The 19,629-nt window shown below is 41.9% G+C and overlaps 1 protein-coding gene across 1 annotated transcript; it reads left to right on the top strand.

Moving 5' to 3' along the window:
* Positions 1-4,485: 4,485 nt before the first annotated feature.
* On the top strand, positions 4,486-15,073 carry LOC136718511 (scavenger receptor cysteine-rich domain-containing group B protein). Its single transcript, XM_066696266.1, is given in 8 exon segments — positions 4,486-4,555; positions 4,954-4,986; positions 5,877-5,909; positions 6,666-6,968; positions 8,946-9,299; positions 13,344-13,695; positions 13,865-13,896; positions 14,672-15,073. Coding segments are annotated over 8 exon segments (1,494 nt in total). The 3' UTR covers positions 14,989-15,073.
* Positions 15,074-19,629: the final 4,556 nt, after the last annotated feature.

Below are 19,629 nucleotides of genomic sequence, written 5' to 3'. Positions count from 1 at the left end.
CTCTAGTCTGTCGTTTAGAGGAACGTCCTGCATTACTCATCTCGTGTAGCTCCTCTCATGCATCCACAACCCAGTCTCCAGAAAGCAGCAGGGGCTTAAACCAGGTACTGTTTCAAAGGGAAAGGTGCCAAAACCGTTCAGGTGTTGGACTCCATATCAATTAAGGCCTTTTGTGTTAATTCTGAAACCACAGACACAGACCTACCAGATCTAATCATTCGTTTCAAACTAAACGTGCAAGTCACATTTACAGCTGCAAAAGACCACGTTTGTGTGGTATACAGAGTTGTAGGAAATGTAGCTTTTGAAGTATCTAATGAACTGGTTGAATTAGATTGTGCTTTCTAAATCGCCATTCCCTACACGTAGTATAAATACCCACAGTCCACCCCAGGCCCTGCTTGGTTCACAAGGTCAAGCGACCAGATAGATAGAGGTTGGAGCCTGCTCCCTTTTATGTGCGGTGTTTTGTCACTGGTGTGTCCAAGCTGGCTAATTTTAAGGTGGCAGGATACTGGGAAGCACTTGCTATTATTTTCACTCCCATTGCGTGCAACTCACTGAGGTTTCTTTCACGTCGCTCTCTGGGTCCGTTAAGGCTCTGGCATCTCTCTCTCTCACACACACACACATTCACAAAAAACATGCCCCTTATGCAACCCTTTGTACAGCCCCAGATGAGCAGAACCGCACCTTCCATCAGAGCTACCTGAAACTGGAGATGCTCAGATACTGTGATGCGTTGGCTTTCAGCTTGTTTTCTCCTTTAAACACATCAAGGCGTTATTGGGTGTAAGGGCATTAACATACAATGGGGATTTTACGTAATCGTTGCCAGCGATACTAGGTACTTCTTTCCATTGGAAAGGTGAAGGAGATGAAAGATCTGGGTTTCCCTGCTGCTGGATGAGTTTTTTTCTCCCCCCTTTTTTTCCCACAAAGTTCCTATGGTTTTCTCTGTGAATCAGTGAACAGCCTTGTGAGGAAAACCACCACAAGTGACCTGAAATCTCAAGGAAAGGATAACTCTGTGTCACTCAATTTGTGGGGATATTTTTTCTTGGGGAAAAATAAAACATCACCTCCTCTCAGGTATGTATTCTTACCTTTGCAAAATATTCCTTTAGTTTATTCTCAGATCTAACAGACGTCTTTCCTGGAGTCTGTCCAGGTGCTTGATAATTAAGCAAACAATAAAATAAGGAAAGCATGATTCAATAATTACCAAATTAGTAAACACTAATATGCTTAGAGCAAAATTAATATTGGATTATACTGTGGATTATAAAAGATGTAGTTGACTAGGTTGGTATACTTTTTCACTTATTAACAATAGTCTATTTTACATTATAGGTCTGATATTACTTTATATGGTGTTTACTTTATAAGAAATTAATGTGTATCCTTCAGCAAACAGAACTGCAAAGCAGTAACACTTACATTATTACTTTTAGCATTTTCAAAAGCTGATTGTCAAACAAAATACAGAACCTGAATTTCACAGTTATACATGTATATGTGAAAATACTTCTGTCATATTTGGTTTTAATCATTAATATATATATATATATATATATATATATATATATATATATATATATATATGTATGTGTGTGTGTGTGTGTGTGTGTATTTTATTTTCTCTTGTTGGTGGGAAAAATATGAAAAGTTGTATCATCCTCCTGACAAATGTGGAGAGTTAAGTTTAAAATAAAATGGCAAAATTCCTTTCTGTCCCTTTGAGAGGGTGTTATTCTTCTGGTTATCTCTGACTTTAAGGGGTATTTGTAGGGCTGAGATCTTTCAGCTATTTCTCAGCACGGAGAGAAAGAGGAGGGAGGGGAAGCGAAGCAGACACAAAAGACGACTTTATTCCCCAGCGGATCCTCGCTACATCCCACATGAATGGAGTATTGAAAAACATAACATTAGGGACTAGATTATTTTTCATCCCTCATAACTACACCATTTGTCTGCAAGGTTTCAAGTGGTTTGTTAGCATGATGTTCAAATAGGACGGCCCTGCTGTCCTGCTCTTTCTGTGAGCATTACAGCTCCTAATTGAGCGCTTCGTATATACAATGGCCTGTCCAAGTGCTTGGGAATTAATTTACTTGAGTATGTTCACGATTATTCCTGGCTTAATGCTATCCCCAGCATGCAAAGCACAAAGTGCTGCCAAAAGACTCTGCAGCTGCAGTTTGGGTAACCTACTTAGTCTGGTGACAGCACCGGCCAGGGGGAGTCAGTGATTCAACCAAAGCAGCATTCTTTGAGAATTTTGTAGATCAGGTTTTGTGGATAACTATCTAATATGCCAACTTAATGATATCTCTTCAATCACTAAGATGGTAGACAGAAACAAACAGTTCCTGACTAACAGTACCATGGGTTTTTCTGTACCAATACCAAAATGTTGCTATAGGGACTGAAGCCTGTGTAAAAATCCCTATAAGGACACTTATTCAGAGATAAGAGTGTCGTTTACAGAAACACGCTGCGTTTCCTGACAGTGTTTCCAGAGGAAACACAGTATACTGTAGTTGAAGTACATGTACATGGGAGAATTTCTTTTGTCTAGTGTCCACCTGGAATGTCCACTATCTCCTCGAGAGAATATCAAATTCTCTGCTCTCGGCTGTCGACCTCAAAACTGTTCGCCTCTCATCCCGGGCTCCATCATAATTGGGACACTTCAGACAGTTCAGGTTTCTTAAGGTGCCCAGGAACCAGGATTAAATTGATAATATTCAACACCTAGAGAGAGCGAGTGGCCTTCGCACAGAACAGGTTTAACTGCTGACTTGCTGGTGCTGCCGAAAACCTTGTGATAGAGGGAAAAAAAACTTGCCTCTAAGAATACACAGTATATTCTTTTGTTCTGAAATTTTCTTAATGAATATCTTTCTGTGTATTTGTGGTAAACATCACCATAAATGCATAATTAGCATTTAGTTCTAATTAAAACAGTCAAACCTCCTCAAACTGGTATGTATATATTTTATCCCAAGATTAACATTTCTATTCTGGGGAGATATTCTTCAGGACAAATCCTTGTAGATATAAACACTGAGCTCCTTTTGGAGCAAGATACATAAATGTACAGATAGGGTGTGTTTTTCATGCAGAGTTAATATACCTTGCACTTTTTTGGATATGTTCTTATGGTTTCACACTGGGAGAAAACATGTTGCCCATGGATATGGATAATGAAAGAAGTGAAACAAGAGGGGTTTCTACAAATAACACTTTTGCATGAAGTGAATGTGAACAAAAGCAGCTGTGGTTTAAGGGAGCATTTAAAAACCTGAAGTGAAATATGTGCCCCGATGTTATAGGGCTGACCTGAGGGATGTGAAACTCTGCCTCCCCCATCTGTTGAGGGTCACCAATCAGGCAGCAATTAGCCTGCTGGGTAATGTATAACAAGAACGAGCTTTCCTAACTATTAATAGGACCGTCTTAATGGCTCTGTATTTTATTTTAAAGCAAACAGGGCAATGAAAGCGACCATGATGCCTCCTGGTGGCACAAAAGTAAAACACCATTCAGTAGAGGGACGGTCTTCTGAGACAATCCACCGGCACTGATTGGACTGTATTCATAAGCCAAACTACAGGTCCTAACTCTTTTGTAAAATCAGAAACAGGCTGCTTGTTGTTGTTTACTTGCTGAGAGTTGCCGCACGCAGACCATTGGACTTCTGTATGGATTGAGAAGCTGCTTAAACCCAGGGAACAGGTCGCACACACACTTGTGGGAGTAAACACCTCAAAGGCCTTCTCACTCCAAAGGTGTGTTTATCTGGCCTTGAAATCGAGTCGTAGCACCGAGCTTTGGCATGTCCGTGGCGGAGGGGGCACACACATATCTATATCCCGCGTGAAAAGAGATTCTGAAAAATAATGAGGATCTTCAAATCCAGTTTATCTCGGTTCAGCTGAGGTACCATAATGTGGCGCTAAACTAGAACCCTGAGCAGGCTGTCATCCTTCTGCCCGTCAGCCTGGCCTGGTCACGCCTCGAGATCCACATCTACGCACCTCTTGCTCTGAATTAAACATAAATAAATAAATAAAATAAACACCTGACAGTACACACTTTGGCTCCAGACGGCTCTCAGACCAGGACGGCTGTCAGACAGAGTTGTGCCATTGAAAACATCCACAGATAGTGAGCGATCAATCAGTACTCTCGTACATGGAACTAGACGGAATGGTATAGATCACTTTATTGCAATGTTTTTTTGCTGTGCTCCATAACATTGTTTCCTATCAAGCACGTTTTTTACATGGACAAACTAACAAGCTGCTGGTTGGGTAAAGAGAGAAAAAAAAGCTTTTCATACGGAGTGAGGGGAGAGATATTCCTTGCTGTCAATGATGTAATACAATGGCATGTGTCTGTCACCCATTAGAAGCACAATCTGTGGAGAAGTCGTCAAAAGAGGAAATGAGAAGCCTGCCGAGGGGATGGAGGCCGGCCATGTGGCTCCTGGCTGCATTCCTGATGTCCTTCCTCCTTGTGGTTTTCATGAGTTTCGTCCTTCAGTTCGGTAAGCCCTGAAATACATCCAAATGACACTGAAGATAGGGAGCGGGGGGGGAAATAATAACAACATAATTTTGTTTTCCTCCACCACTACATCCTGGACCTATTTTATGGAAGAAATATACCTTTTCCTGTAATATGTTGAGTCTTCTGTCTACACACTACCCGGGTATTTTACAGGGCTACAAGTAAACTGCCTCAGAAGCATTTATCATGGTATATCAGGGTTTTCCAGGGGTCCTGGGCAGTAAAGCACAACAAGAGCATATTTAGATTTGAAAATATAGAAACTGCACAATGTCAGTCATCAAAGTCGGAGTATCTTGATGTTTTTCAGAGGTCAGTTTGAAATACAATGTGATTGCAGCTGTTTCTGAACTCATATTCTTTATTTTTTGAAAGGATATCTTAATGTTTCCAGAAGAGAAACTGCAGGTGAGTGTATTATGTTTTTCCTTCTTTCAATCTTTGAAGGTTGGATGGATTTCTTTAAACACTTCTTGAAAACGTTTTGAATTGGCTTTTTGTTCGTTTTTTCATTTCCAAAACGCCACAACTGAAATGTCAACTGTTTCTGCTTCAGCATGCTTGCCTATACTCTACAGTAGTATCCTTGTTTTGGTCTTCTTATTTTTATACATACAAGGTCTTCTAGAAAAATACAGATTAAATCCTGAGATTAAAACGCACACAATTATCAGGGGATTACACTGTGAAATGACCCACTTTAGTATAAAAACAAAACACAAAAAACTTACCTTTCTTTTTGCATCTGAAACATTAAACCAGCTAGCCCTTGGAATAACACGGTCTCAATACAAATTGTAATTCATCTGGGAGCTATAAACACCTTGAGGTTTTTGTAGAGGCCCATGGTTCAAAGGCACACAGTATCTCAACATTGAAAGATTTTCCTATGAAGAATACACAGGCATTTAACTTAATCTGTGTGAACTGCAGCTTTTGTCCAAATAATTCATGAGGCCAGAAGGGACATGCAGCAGAGAACACGTATATCGTATCGCACAAATTCAATGGCTGAATATTGTTTTAGTGCTAATCCTAGTCCCTTTCAGAGCAAGCTAATCACTGCCGCTGTCTCACAATATCATGTAACAAAGGTACACATGTTCCACATAGCACACTAGAAGTGTCCCACCTATGCATGTAGAAGCACAGAGACTAAAAATATCGAACCTCCTGGAGTACAAGGAGAAGTTAAAAGACAGGTAGTTGCACATATAGTTACTCATTTTATTGCCATGAAATAATTAAACCACCCTGTTTATTTCTTTCTCTCTCCCTATCTCTCTTGTTCTTCACAGCCAACTGGACCGTGCCACCACTGCCCTCACAAGGTAAGAATACACCGGGTACCACTTGTTTATTGAAGGGGAACTATAAATCTAAATATAACTCATTTTGCTTCACTTGCACGTTCAAAGAGGCCCAGTTTACAGCAACGTCAGCTCGTAAAAAGGGAGCATTCTTCTGCTACCATGACTATGGTCTTACAGATCGACCATTGTTCTCTCCAAAGCGGTAGTGTGGCCATTTGAAAACCACGCACAATGTTGATGTTGTCCTTCATCAACTATGCGATAATGACCTGGATGCCAACTCAAGCCTGTCTGAATTTATCATTCGCATCTTTTATTTCCATATTTTATTCAAAGTTGAAACGCACTACAGGAGTCTGGGGCTATAACCTCAGGACAACTTCAGCATTTCAACTAGAAACACAAATCTAAATCCAACCTGTTAAGGCAAGGCAACAGTGTGACACCAGCACAAGAGTCCCTTATTCGGTTGTCAGCACACCCAAAGCTCCTGGGAAAGGGCTAGAGGGCAGCCTTTGAGAGACTCAAAACAAGGTCACTCCTTCCCTTCCAGCAGCGCTCTCAATTTACTTAATCCTTCTAATTATTTTCATCACGTTTCCTTTTTCCAAGTTTTACCCAGCAGGCGAGTTAGACTGCCTTTTAAAAAAGACTTGGCGTGACTCAAGCCCAGGACCCAAGCAGCTCTTGTGGTGTTCAGAGCCCGCTTCTTCTCAGCCAGGCTTGTTGCTTTTAACAATGATTCCGCAATAACTTCCCAATGGTGTCTTCCAGTCCGCTTGGTGAACGGCAGGCACCGCTGCGAGGGTCGCGTGGAGATCCAGTACAACGGGACCTGGGGCACAGTGTGTGACGACGACTGGGACATGGTGGACGCCAAAGTGGTCTGCCGACAGCTGGGGTGTGGGTCGGCCCTCTCGGTGGCCAGCAGCTCCGTGTTCGGTCAAGGATCCGGTCCAATCCTGTTGGACAACGTTGATTGCAAAGGGGGTGAACTGAGCCTGGGCCAGTGTGGAAGTTTGGGTTGGGGGATCCACAACTGTTACCACTACGAGGATGTGGCTGTGACTTGCAAAGGTAATGAGGGGATAAGTCTAGGGCAGGGATTTGATCCTTGTTTTCCCTGGTTTTATATCCTCATTGAGCTGAATACTTATTCTTGAAAGCTGGTGTCTTCAGTGTTGGTGATGTCACGGAACAAATATGACAAAGGTATAGATAAGGACATTAGACATAGCTAAGGTTTAGTTTCAGGAAGGCATCATGAGCTCAATGCCGATAAACCGCTAGCAGTGTCTATGGGTCTATGCAGGTCTAGGGTATCATGACTGAAACTAAATCTTCAGTGTTTTGGGAAGGTTCCTAATGTTTCTTCTGTGTTCCTTTAAACAGACACATCTGTCCTGACAATACGAGACCAAAGTGGCTCCGCGACACCAGCTCCGCAGCTCAAGGGACTACGTGAGTCTCAGTTGTTTTGTTCTCTTATACCCTACTCTTGTTGCAACATTTGCATCCTATACTTCCACAATGCTTTAACAATATTGCGGGAATTCCTGTACAAGACAATGTACATCAAGACAAGGCACAAGGTGTTGGCTCCTATTGATACTATAGAGAACACAATCTTATAAACTCATTTGTATTACAGTATATACCCCTTCTGGCTGTTTTGGAAACACAAGAGGCTGAAAGTACTGATATCTTTTAAGAGAAAATGCTCTCCATATTTCATTTCAAAGACCAAAACACAATTGGTTTGAGAGGGCCCTTGACTCAATAGGCTACTAATGATTTTCAATCAGTAAATTAAACTCTCACAATAGAATATCTGTCTGAATTTAGAACTCTCTTAGTACAAAAGAAATACAGCCGGGAAAGGTTGAATTAATCTATAAAGTAAGAATGTTTTTATTCATTTCTTTAATACATTTAAGTATCTTCTAAGGCCAAGCGTAAAAGGAATCAGCTGACATACATATTGCATCCATCCCAGAACGCTTAGCTACAATGTGAGAAGATGCGTCATTGTAAGTCATTGCAGTCTTCCTCATCCCACAAAAATATTGTGCTATTGTTACGCGCTGACCTTTATGGATCGTGGGTGCAGATTGACAGCGTTCATAAATCAAGGCGCGGTGCCGACTGGATCTCTGACATCTGACCCCCGTGCCGACATTGCAATTAGGAGTCAGAGCAGTCATTCTTGGGGAGGTGGATGGAATTGCACCGTCAGGGAACCAGCAGGCACTATGAAACTTGTGTGAATACATCAATCAATAAATGAATAAATACCAGACATTCCTCTGGGAAAAAATAAGAAAACTAAAAGCATGCTTGCCAAAAAGGCTGCATTGCATCTCAGCTCATAATTCCATAATCAATAGCGTCTGGACATTTGCTGACCCTTGCTTTATTCAACGTCGGTGTGACTGAGCATGACACAAAGATAATAGCATCACGGCAACGCCCATCTCTAAAGTGCACAGTCAGTGAATGCGGCGTCACTGTGTTTTTTGGCTGAGTGTTGCAAAAGAAGTTGAGTTTGAGACTGCAGATGTAAGACTTGATGCTGGTTGACAGATACACAAGTATTGTGTGATTGTTGAAGGTTGACAGATGTCATTAACGTGAATCCATTTACACATTAAGAGAGATAAACTAAGGGTTTGGGTCAGAGTTGAGTTCACAATGCCAGAAGGACTGGACAAATGTGTCAGGCCCATAGTTGCTGCTATGCCTCAAAAGCTAAGCAAGACCAGCCTGGACAGGATATGAATGGGAATCTGGTTGCTACTGGTGACACAATGGCCTAATCCCGGTTCTCAGGAGCTTGGGTAACTCCTTAAATCCCCATTATCCCTCAGCTGCACCTGACAAGCCTAGTTCTAATATCTGTCTGGGGAATGAACTAGTGCTACATTGTGTCATATCCAAGGAACGTTCAGCTCCATCTGCTTGCTTGAAGACAATAGATCTTGATGGACCAAGTAGGCACAGGTGAAGATAAATTTCAGCGTAGGACAGTGGAGCGGTCAGTGCTTTGGGAATGAGATGCTCTGCCTCAGTCCTGAAGCGGCCCTTGTGTTCCAGGAGATGGCACCATCCGTCTGGTGAGCGGCCCCGACTCCTGCCAGGGCCGAGTGGAGATCTTTTACCAGGGGAGCTGGGGCACGGTGTGCGACGATGACTGGGGCATGAGGGACGCCGGTGTGGTGTGCCAGCAGATTGGCTGCGGCCATGCCCAGGAATACACCACCAACGCCTACTTTGGCTACGGCACCGGCCTCATCCTCCTCGACAATGTCAACTGCAACGGCAATGAGCAACTGCTGTCCTCCTGCTACAGCCTGGGCTGGGGCATCCACAACTGCGGCCATCATGAGGACGCGGGAGTGATCTGCACAGGTAGGGGAGGCCCACGTTGTTTTTGTACATTTGTACATTTGATCTCCTTGACATTGTCCCAACATGTAATGTGAAAGCAATCTATGCGTAAAGTCTAATTTTACCTATCACTCAAGGTTCGGGGACCACGCCGACTGTCCCGAATTTCACCGGTACGTTGGCCAGAGCTCTGCTGCCGAGAACGGACAGCACAGCAGGTAAGACAGAAGTGCATTAAATTAAAGCCTTATCAAAATCCTGGGACTCGGATTGTCCGTTGTGCTGTGAACGCTGTCTAGATATTGTAGAGGATGTTAGAAATGGGTTGATGTTTTCATTGGAGCCGAGCTTCTTTCATTTACTTCAAGAGAACGGCTTCATGGTAAAATGAATTAATTGCAAATTAAAAGGGTCAACTGAAGGGTCCAAAACTCGGCAGTTGCAGTACCTAACATAACCACTGGAGGGAGAACTGGAATTCTACCCTAAAATGACGAGCTACAGCTGACTTTATATGGTCTGAATCCCACAGGAATAACACATTAATAGCTTATGCACTTAATCTGAGTTCTGCTGTTAATCACATGTATAACAAGGTTAGGAATAGGGTCACAGACTGGGTTTGGGTTTGGGTTTGTTCATGTGATCAACACCTGAGCTCAGTGGAAGAGCATGAGGCATTCATGTGTTATTCCTGTGGGATTAAGACGTACATTCATTATGAATTGTTGCCCGTTACTGTAAAGTGTTACCTATTATATACAAATATAATCCTGTAAATACATCATCAGTATTTGATGATTGCTTTTATTGTTTATTTCGTTTTTATAGATTGTTTATTTGTTTTAAATAATTTATATTACTTTAATGCTTTGTGAATTCACCAGTATTCCAACAGGAATATTGAAGAAAGTATGGGTTTTCATTCATACATTTTGTTCAGATCATGCTTTCAAATAATGCTGTAGGTTATATAGATCATTCTTGCAGGATACTGTACAGGAGAAATGCACCTTCAATTAGCATTCATGTGGGATACATCAAGTAAAGGAATGCATTCTGATGCTTGATATAATTGTAAAAACCGAGTGCATTGTGTTTAGTAACAAACAGCTCATTTTGATAAGGTTCCACACCAAAGACTGATCCTCAAATTGGAAGCTGTAGGTATTCAGGGTAATGTAAGTAGATGGATTATGAACTGGTTGATGTATAGGAAACAGAGGGTGTCGATTAGAGGAGTCGCTTCTAACTGGAGTGAGGTTGTTAGTGGAGTTCCACAGGCATCAGAACTAGGGCCTGTGCTTTTTCTAATCTATATTAATGATCTGGACTCTGGGATAGTTAGCAAACTTGTCAAATTTGCAGATGATACTAAAATAGGTGGCTCAGGAGATACAATCTCAGCAGCACAGGCTATTCAGAGGGACTTAGATAATATTCAGTTGTGGGCCAATACCTGGCAGATGACATTCAAGTGCAAGGTATTGCATGCATGTAACAAAAATGTCCACTATAATTACACTATGGGAGGAATAGAACTAGATGAAGTATCGCATGAGAAAGACCTAGGAGTCTATGTGGACTCCTCACTTTCTCCATCCAAACAATGTGGGGAAGCAATAAAAAAGGCAGAGTGTTAGGGTATATTGTCAAAAGTGTAGAATTGAGAACAAGGGCAGTGATGTTCAGACTGTACAATGCACTAGTTAGAGCTCATCTGGATACTGTGGACAGTTCTGGGCTCCACACTTCAAGAAAGATATCGCTGCTCTAGAGGCAGTTCAGAGGAGAGCAAGCAGATTTATTCCAGGTCTGAAGGGAATGTCCTACTGAGAGACTGAGGAACTGAACCTTTTCACCCTGGAACAGAGGAGACTACGTGAGGACTTGATTCAAGTCTTCAAAATCATGAAAGGCATGGACTACATCAACCCAGAGGAGCTTTTCCAGATCAGCAGGGACACACGCACCCGGGGACACAAATGGAAATTGGGCTTCAAGGCATTCAAGACAGAAAACAGGAGACACTTCTTCACACAGAGAGGCGTCACAATCTGAACTCCCCAGCGCTGCGGTAGAAGTGACAATTTGGGAACATTCAAAAATAAACTGAATAGGATCCTTGGATCACTTAGTTATTAATGGGCACCAAACGAGCATGATGTGTCGAATGGCCTCCTCTCGATTGTAAACTTTCTTATGTTCTTATGTTCTTGTCCTTGTACAGTATTTGTACAACGAAGGACAGAAAACACAAATAACAATTTAATTTATTGTTCATAGATGTTCACATGAGCTACCATAGCTTATTTATATCTATATCTACGAATGTGTTCTGCTTGAGAAATGTATGCACTTGAACAATTCCACTGAGAATGAGCGAGTTAAGTCAGTAGATGGCACTGTTGACTTGAAACTGAGAAAAACACATTCTCATTTCATATTGAAATATATCCTGCACTCACTGAACATATAGAATTACATCAACTGGAGTCATTTAGATAAAGAACGAACCAGTAAATAAACTAATATGTGTAGTACATTGGACTAAAGGGATCATGATACAAATATTCCATTGTAGGTTTGCCGGGTTAAACAGACGGTAATGGAAAAGCGAATCAACTATTTTATGACAGACTTATATTTCTAGCTTTTGTACATTTATTCTTTTAAAGTGTCATACAGCACTTAAAGCTAGCAACCTAGCCATAGAAAGGAGTACATTTTCAGTTGTTTTCTCCCTTTTAAAAATAGTGACTTGACAGGACTACATTGGATCATCTGTCTGGGTTCCGGACCCTTCTGTACTAAACTCATACCATTCTCTGTTTCTATAGTTACAGATGCTACAGGCGCAGTTTCTCAAACAATGAAGGTCCTCCCAACTTCTCCGCTGCCAATAGGTAAGAGAAACCTAGATGCAAGACTTGTTCAGGAAAAATCTGAAGCATTCAGCATATAGATAATTGAGATTCCTATTGTCTGCATTCTGGCACTCATTTTCCCCATAGGATTAAGATCTAAAATACTCACATGTCTTAATCCTTAGGGGAACACAAGAGACAACAAGCTCCTTGCTTGACCTGATTCAGTGATTCAGTTATTCCCTGCACCTGTATTACCCTTCCAGGAAAGAGAAGCTGAAATCTGTAACAGGGAAAAGCAGATTGCCAGGAAGCAAAATGAGGAAGTAAATTAGCATCGCACAAAGGCTTGGGTGTAGCATTGAATTCTAAAGCTTGTGCACCACTGACAGACCTCCCCACTTCTTCATGTCCTACATCCATCATTAAGGACTTTCAGAAGCTGAGGTTAGGTAAAATGGAGAAGCAAAGAAACATAGATGCAAAGAGATGTCCTGGCTCCACTCTACACAACAGCAAAAGGCCCTAATAGGCATGCATAAAATAATACAAATGCAACAAAGTGAGCTGTTTCCCCCCAATATTCCCTCACTGTCATCTTTCATTTCTCCTCCGCTTCCTCAGGGTTGAGACTCAACTTTGCTTAGTGTAGCAGGCAGTTCAATTCCCATTCTGGTTGCTTCTAATAGTCTAATCATCATGTTATCATTAATAGTCTACACAGCAAGCCTCACCAACTGGATAATTGACCATGGCATTTCCCAGCTGAAGATGTTAATTTCCCAGGTGCAATAAACATATGCCACATCAGCAAACACCGGAATCCTTCCCAAGGCTTTTACAAGGTTTCAGAATGAATGGAATGGTAAAACTGTGAGTGCGAGATGATGGGTTCATTGACAAGCCTATAAACACAACAGAACGACATCATTCCACTTCGAACGTATCAGATAATGCTTTTTATTAATTGGTTCCTCTTAAAAAAGTACAAAAATAGTTGATTTCCAAACTACATGCACTTTAATTGATCAAGCAAACTTAAACTTTTCCTAGATGCTTAACAATGTCCGTTACACACTGCAGCGTTTCTGTTGATGATCAGAAGCCAGACGGATTCAGGCAGGGAGGCTAACTTCCAACTCATGAAAAGTCTTTAAGGGGGTTAACCGCTGGTTTTGTCTGTCCTGTGTGTCTGCAGTCGGCGGCTCGATCCGCGTGGTCAACGGGAACAGTAGCTGCCAGGGCCGGGTGGAGGTGTTCCACAATGGCGTCTGGGGCACGGTGTGTGACGATGACTGGGACATGAACAATGCCCAGGTGGTGTGCAGGCAGCTGGGGTGCGGCCCCGCCATTGCCGCCAAACCGCTGGGCTTCTTCGGCTATGGCACCGGGCCCATCCTGCTGGACAACGTTGACTGCATTGGCAAGGAGCTCTACCTCACCGACTGCTTCAACCTGGGTTGGGGCCAGCACAACTGTGGCCACCACGAGGACGCAGGCGTGATCTGCAATGGTAAGACCAACATGCAAGAGCTTGCCTTGACTGACATGTAATTATGTCACCATTGTACGGAGCAGTTAGGTTTGGTCAACTCTGATCTAGCTTCTTTAGGCAGCCATAGAAGTTGTTAACAAGAAAAAAAAGCCATCTTGATGTAAAATTGACTCTGTTTCAGCAATCGAAAGCACCACAGCGTCTAAACTGTTGACCACGAAGAGTACGACAGTGTCTACTGCAGCACCCAAAGAAGGTAGGTAGGATGGGCTAGTAGAAGTATGTTGGTAAGAGTGCTGGAGCTCCCTAGAGCTGAACTTAAGTCATTAACATTCTAGAGCCTTCTAGAACCTCACAGCCTGGAATTCTGTGACTTTGCTGCACAAGTTTCAGTTCCTGGTCAAATTAAGCCATTATACCCATAACTGCATAATTCTGCAATAGTTATTATTTTTATTTTATTGTTTATTTCTTGGCAGACTCCCTTATCCAGAGTGACTTACAAATCATAAGCACAATACAAAGTGCGAAAATACAGTTCAGTACAAGGCATCAAACATTACAAATTCAGATTTACATAATACAAAGCAATTCAAAGCATAATACATTTTACAAATTCCAATTTACACAAGTGAATACAGTAAATGAGGTCTTACATCCTGGATAGTAACAGGTAAGTGTGGACAAGATGTTAGGTCACAGTCAAGGGCTGTTAAAACGTTGTAAAGTGCTATCCTACAGGAGAGTAAAGGACTACAATTAAAAATATTGTCTGAAAAGATGTGTTTTGAGTAAGGTCAAGGACTGTTTTGACTTCGGTGGGAAGGTCGTTCCACCACTTAGGGCCCAGGGATGAGAAGGAGCGGCTCTGGAGGAAGGGGAGTGGAGAGGAGGTAGAGTTAGTCTTCTGGCACTGGAAGAGCGCAGTGGTCTGGAGGGGATGTATGGGGAGACGAGGGAATGAAGGTAGCTTGGTGCAGTGTGGTCGAGACAGTGGTAGGTGAGGGTTAATGTTGTCTGCGTTCCCCCAGGGATGGTGCGACTGGTGAACGGCAGGAGCCGCTGCGAGGGCCGCGTGGAGCTGTTCTCTCAGGCGCAGTGGGGCACGGTGTGTGACGATGCCTGGGACGTGAAGGACGCCTCGGTGGTGTGCCGCCAGCTGGGCTGCGGGGAGGCCATGACCGCCCAACCCGAGGCCTTCTTTGGCCGGGGCAGCGGGACCATCCTCCTGGACAATTTGAAATGCAAGGGCAACGAGACCTCGCTGCTCCTCTGCTCCCACATACCGTGGAACGTCCACAACTGTGACCACTCAGAGGACGCCGGGGTGACGTGCACACTGTCATGATCCACTTCACCGGGGGAAGGAACCTGAACATAATGTACATTTTGTAAATTACTGATCTGCTTCTGAAGGAACAAATATATATATATATATACACTCACCTAAAGGATTATTAGGAACACCTGTTCAATTTCTCATTAATGCAATTATCTAACCAATCAATCACATGGCAGTTGCTTCAATGCATTTAGGGGTGTGGTCCTGGCCAAGATAATCTCCTGAACTCCAAACTGAATGTCTGAATGGGAAAGAAAGGTGATTTAAGCAATTTTGAGCGTGGCATGGTTGTTGGTGCCAGACGGGCCGGTCTGAGTATTTCACAATCTGCTCAGTTACTGGGATTTTCACGCACAACCATTTCTAGGGTTTACAAAGAATGGTGTGAAAAGGGAAAAACATCCAGTATGTGGCAGTCCTGTGGGCGAAAATGCCTTGTTGATGCTAGAGGTCAGAGGAGAATGGGCCAACTGATTCAAGCTGATAGAAGAGCAACTTTGACTGAAATAACCACTCGTTACAACCGAGGTATGCAGCAAAGCATTTGTGAAGCCACAACACGTACAACCTTGAGGTGGATGTGCTACAACAGCAGAAGACCCCACCGGGTACCACTCATCTCCACTACAAATAGGAAAAAGAGGCTACAATTTGCACAAGCTCACCAAAATTGGACAGTTGAAGACTGGAAAAATGTTGCCTGGTCTGATGAGTCTCGATTCTGTTGAGACATTCAGATGGTAGAGTCAGAATTTGGCATGAACAGAATGAGAACATGGATCCATCATGCCTTGTTACCACTGTGCAGGCTGGTGGTGGTGGTGTAATGGTGTGGGGGATGTTTTGTTGGCACACTTTAGGCCCCTTAGTGCCAACTGGGCATCGTTGAAATGCCACGGCCTACCTGAGCATTGTTTCTGACCATGTCCATCCCTTTATGACCACCATGTACCCATCCTCTGATGGCTACTTCCAGGAGGATAATGCACCATGTCACAAAGGTCGAATCATTTCAAATTGGTTTCTTGAACATGACAATGAGTTCACTGTACTAAACTGGCCCCCACAGTCACCAGATCTCAACCCAATAGAGCATCTTTGGGATGTGGTGGAACGGGAGCTTCGTGCCCTGGATGTGCATCCCACAAATCTCCATCAACTGCAAGATGCTATCCTATCAATATGGGCCAACATTTCTAAAGAATGCTTTCAGCACCTTGTTGAATCAATGCCACATAGAATTAAGGCAGTTCTGAAGGCGAAAGGGGGTCAAACACAGTATTAGTATGGTGTTCCTAATAATACTTTAGGTGAGTGTATATATATATATAAAAATATATATTTGTATATATATATATTTATATATATATATAATATAAATATATTATATAAATATATATCGATTCTTATTATGCACTTTATAAATACAGTTATATAAAGATTTTGACTATTAAAGAAGAAAAAAGAAGAAACCAAACTCTCCAGACTGAAATATTTGCTGTCCACGCGAAGCTTGTTTTTCCTATTATTCTTTAATAGATAAGTAAGGTAGGCTGGAGGAGACTGATCAATAATTTATTGTGAAGATAAAAGAGTCCCCTCCGTCCTTGAGCACAAACATGTCTTTAAAGGCAGTCGACCACTGTGAACCCAGAACAAGAGCAAAGATAATTATTTTTTAATTCATATTAATACGTGACACGCTTCCTCCTAATGCACGTGGCCCTTTCCTTAATTTACTATAGACAAGACGTGTTGTGAGTAGATGTGTGCTGGTCAAAGTGGAGATTCTTTTACCCCTGAGATTTAGTTTGTGCTGTACTAAATCAACTTCTTCTGCCTGTGAATAATTGATTCAATCACAGCTAGTTGTCCTTTTTTGTCATTCCCTAAAACATCGTGGAGAACACACACACACACACACACACCCCAACAGACACTCTCTCACACACGCACTCACACACACTGACTGCTCTTAAAGCAAAAACAATAGCTGTTGATTCTGGATTTCAGACCAATCTTTTTTGTTTGTTTTTTTGTTTGATTGTTTGTAATAACCCACCCCCCTCATTTCGCTATAAGTGTTTTCTGTGATACACAACCGCACATTTCATCTTCTGCAGGTGGATAAATTAACTCATAAGGTGTAAAATTCTGGAATCCCAGTACAACTACTTGTATTTCCAGTTTAGACTTGTATCTACAAAACTGTGGTACACAGCACCTGGCCTAAAGATCCCAGTTGTTACGTTCCCAGTTATGTGAACAAGCTATTTTGCTTACTAAGTGGGATACATGTTTTCAAATATATTTAACCAGTCAAAGGGTACCTATGTATTCTGCACGGGAAAATGATTTAATACATTAATAATACATTATTAATTCGGAGTTAGGGTTTAAAAATCATCTCATCAGTAGATTTCACCCTGTGACTTTTCCAATAGTCTGTACAGCAGGAAAGGTATTGATGTGTCTGCACCACAGCCCTTACCACATCGGAGTTCTGTTTTTGGTTTCGATTCAGTTGTCTCTGATTTTGTCCCTGTCGATTCATCTATAAGTGCATGCTGAACTGATGGAGGAAGTATCTCTCTCTAATGGGGATTCATTCAATTGAGACATGACAGTAATAAGAGTACAGAGAAATCAAAGTCGTCCAATTGGTTTCACACAAACTGCCCACATTCCTGCATGGCCTGACCCGTTTCTCAGTTTGCAAAAAAATGCAGTACCTTTTGTCATTGTTTTGCTACAGTATTATGTTGATTTACAAATTGTAGAAAACTGAAACAGGAAACACAACCCTCAAACGCACCTGTCCAGAGATGGAATTAATTTCCCTTATCAAGCAGAGATATATTTTCGATCCATTCTAAGAACACATAGAAGATTCAGTAACTGCACCATTTTAAAAAGGGAGGTCTGCATTGCATACATCTATACTTCATTCCTCTACCAAGGAAAAAGAAAGAGAACACTGTCCACCGTCCAGATGTCTAATTGAGAATAAAATAAGAAAAATAATAAAGGAATGGTTTATGTGCATTAATATAATGTCGGCAATGAAGTGGCTTGTAGGACAATCCTGTACTAGAGTCAGGCCAATAGCTTCTGAGCTAGGAAAGCATCAGACGTTTCTCAAAGGTGACCTGACGTCAACAAAGAAGATTCGATTCCAAACGTGAGGGGAGAAACAATTACCACATGTTGACATGTAATCTCTGTCCCTCAATGTAAAAGTATATGAGAGGATAGGGGTACCAAGACTAAAGATATTACCCACAATCCCCTGACCGTGTACCACACATACATACACAATACACTGGAAGAGAAATGTGTAGTTCTGGTTAATTTGGTTGTTTGTTTGCATGATCTAAATGATTTATTTAGTGAAATTAAATACAATTTAAATGGCCTTCATGTGTACCTGAAACACTGAGCAGTTTTACAAGTGCAGGGTTTTTTAATGTTTTGATTTTTGGTTCTGAAATAAAGTCCGGCACAGAGTTGAAATCAACTGATGCTCTGTGATTGGAGCCCCGCGTTTTGCACGGCTTGGCATTTAAAACTGTAATGGAGTCGGGCTAAACACAGGGCCCTACCTATGACACACAAAGTCTAAGGACAGTGGCATAACTTTAATTTAACAGTATGGGTGAGTTAGACATATTCTACAACTGTTAAAGTAATATGTCTGTAGTTTTTCTTGTCACAGTATTTAAAAACATCTAAAATCACTTTCAAGAAATCCTTTTCTTTGCATAAAATACATAAAATTCACTCCTAAGTGAGTGGGTTATATTTAATGGGGCACTAAAACACAAAATAAAAAGTAATTTAACATAAATGAATAAAAATGCACACATAACCCCATATGTTTTTGCAGGAAATCTGTTAAACATATTTTACATGTGTGGCATCAATCCAAGTGGTTTTCTTGGATCTGTGACTTTTCTTACAATAACCATTTCTAAGTTATTGAGCATTACCCAGGGGGGAAAGCCACAGAAATCCATATGCACTTTGAACATAAGAAAAGCTCCTTAAAATGTTGAATCAAATCTCAAGCCTTGTTATGCCAGAAAATGATAGTCATTGCTGTTACATATTGCTACACATTGATGTAATATAAAAGCAATATATATATACAGTCCCAGTTTGGCTTACAGTCAGTATCTGGCAAAGGAAAAGGATCAGATACTGCAGACATTCCCCTGATAGGCAGTACAAAATGCTTTCCGGGGCGGCTGCCAAAAAGTGCCCTAGTCTCGGGAGAGATCAGTTGAAGGGGAGGCCTGGTGCTGTGGTGACTGAATTGCTGATGAAGGGGAGGTAGCAGCTTTCTCTCTCTCTGGTGCCCAGTGGCTATACAATACATGCGGTGGAGCAGCTTAACTAATCAATGGCTGCTCAGGTGGCACACGCGGGTCTCCACACGGGCCATGTTCTGCTAGTTGTCTGTCTGACAGTGACAGAGCTGTGGAAAGTAACCGAAGGGCATCTGTCTCACAGGCTAGCAGACGTGGAATTCGATTGGGCATGTCGGGAACGTTTGGGTGCCAAAAATTCTCTGTACCAGTTATGGTAAAGCATCCTGTCATATCGGTTTGCAAAATTAGTAGTGCGGTTGTACAGATGTATCCTTGT

Source organism: Amia ocellicauda, chromosome 22, assembly GCF_036373705.1.
Source record: "Amia ocellicauda isolate fAmiCal2 chromosome 22, fAmiCal2.hap1, whole genome shotgun sequence".
Taxonomy (NCBI): Eukaryota; Metazoa; Chordata; class Actinopteri; order Amiiformes; family Amiidae; genus Amia; species Amia ocellicauda.
This window is presented reverse-complemented; position numbering and strand designations above follow the sequence as displayed.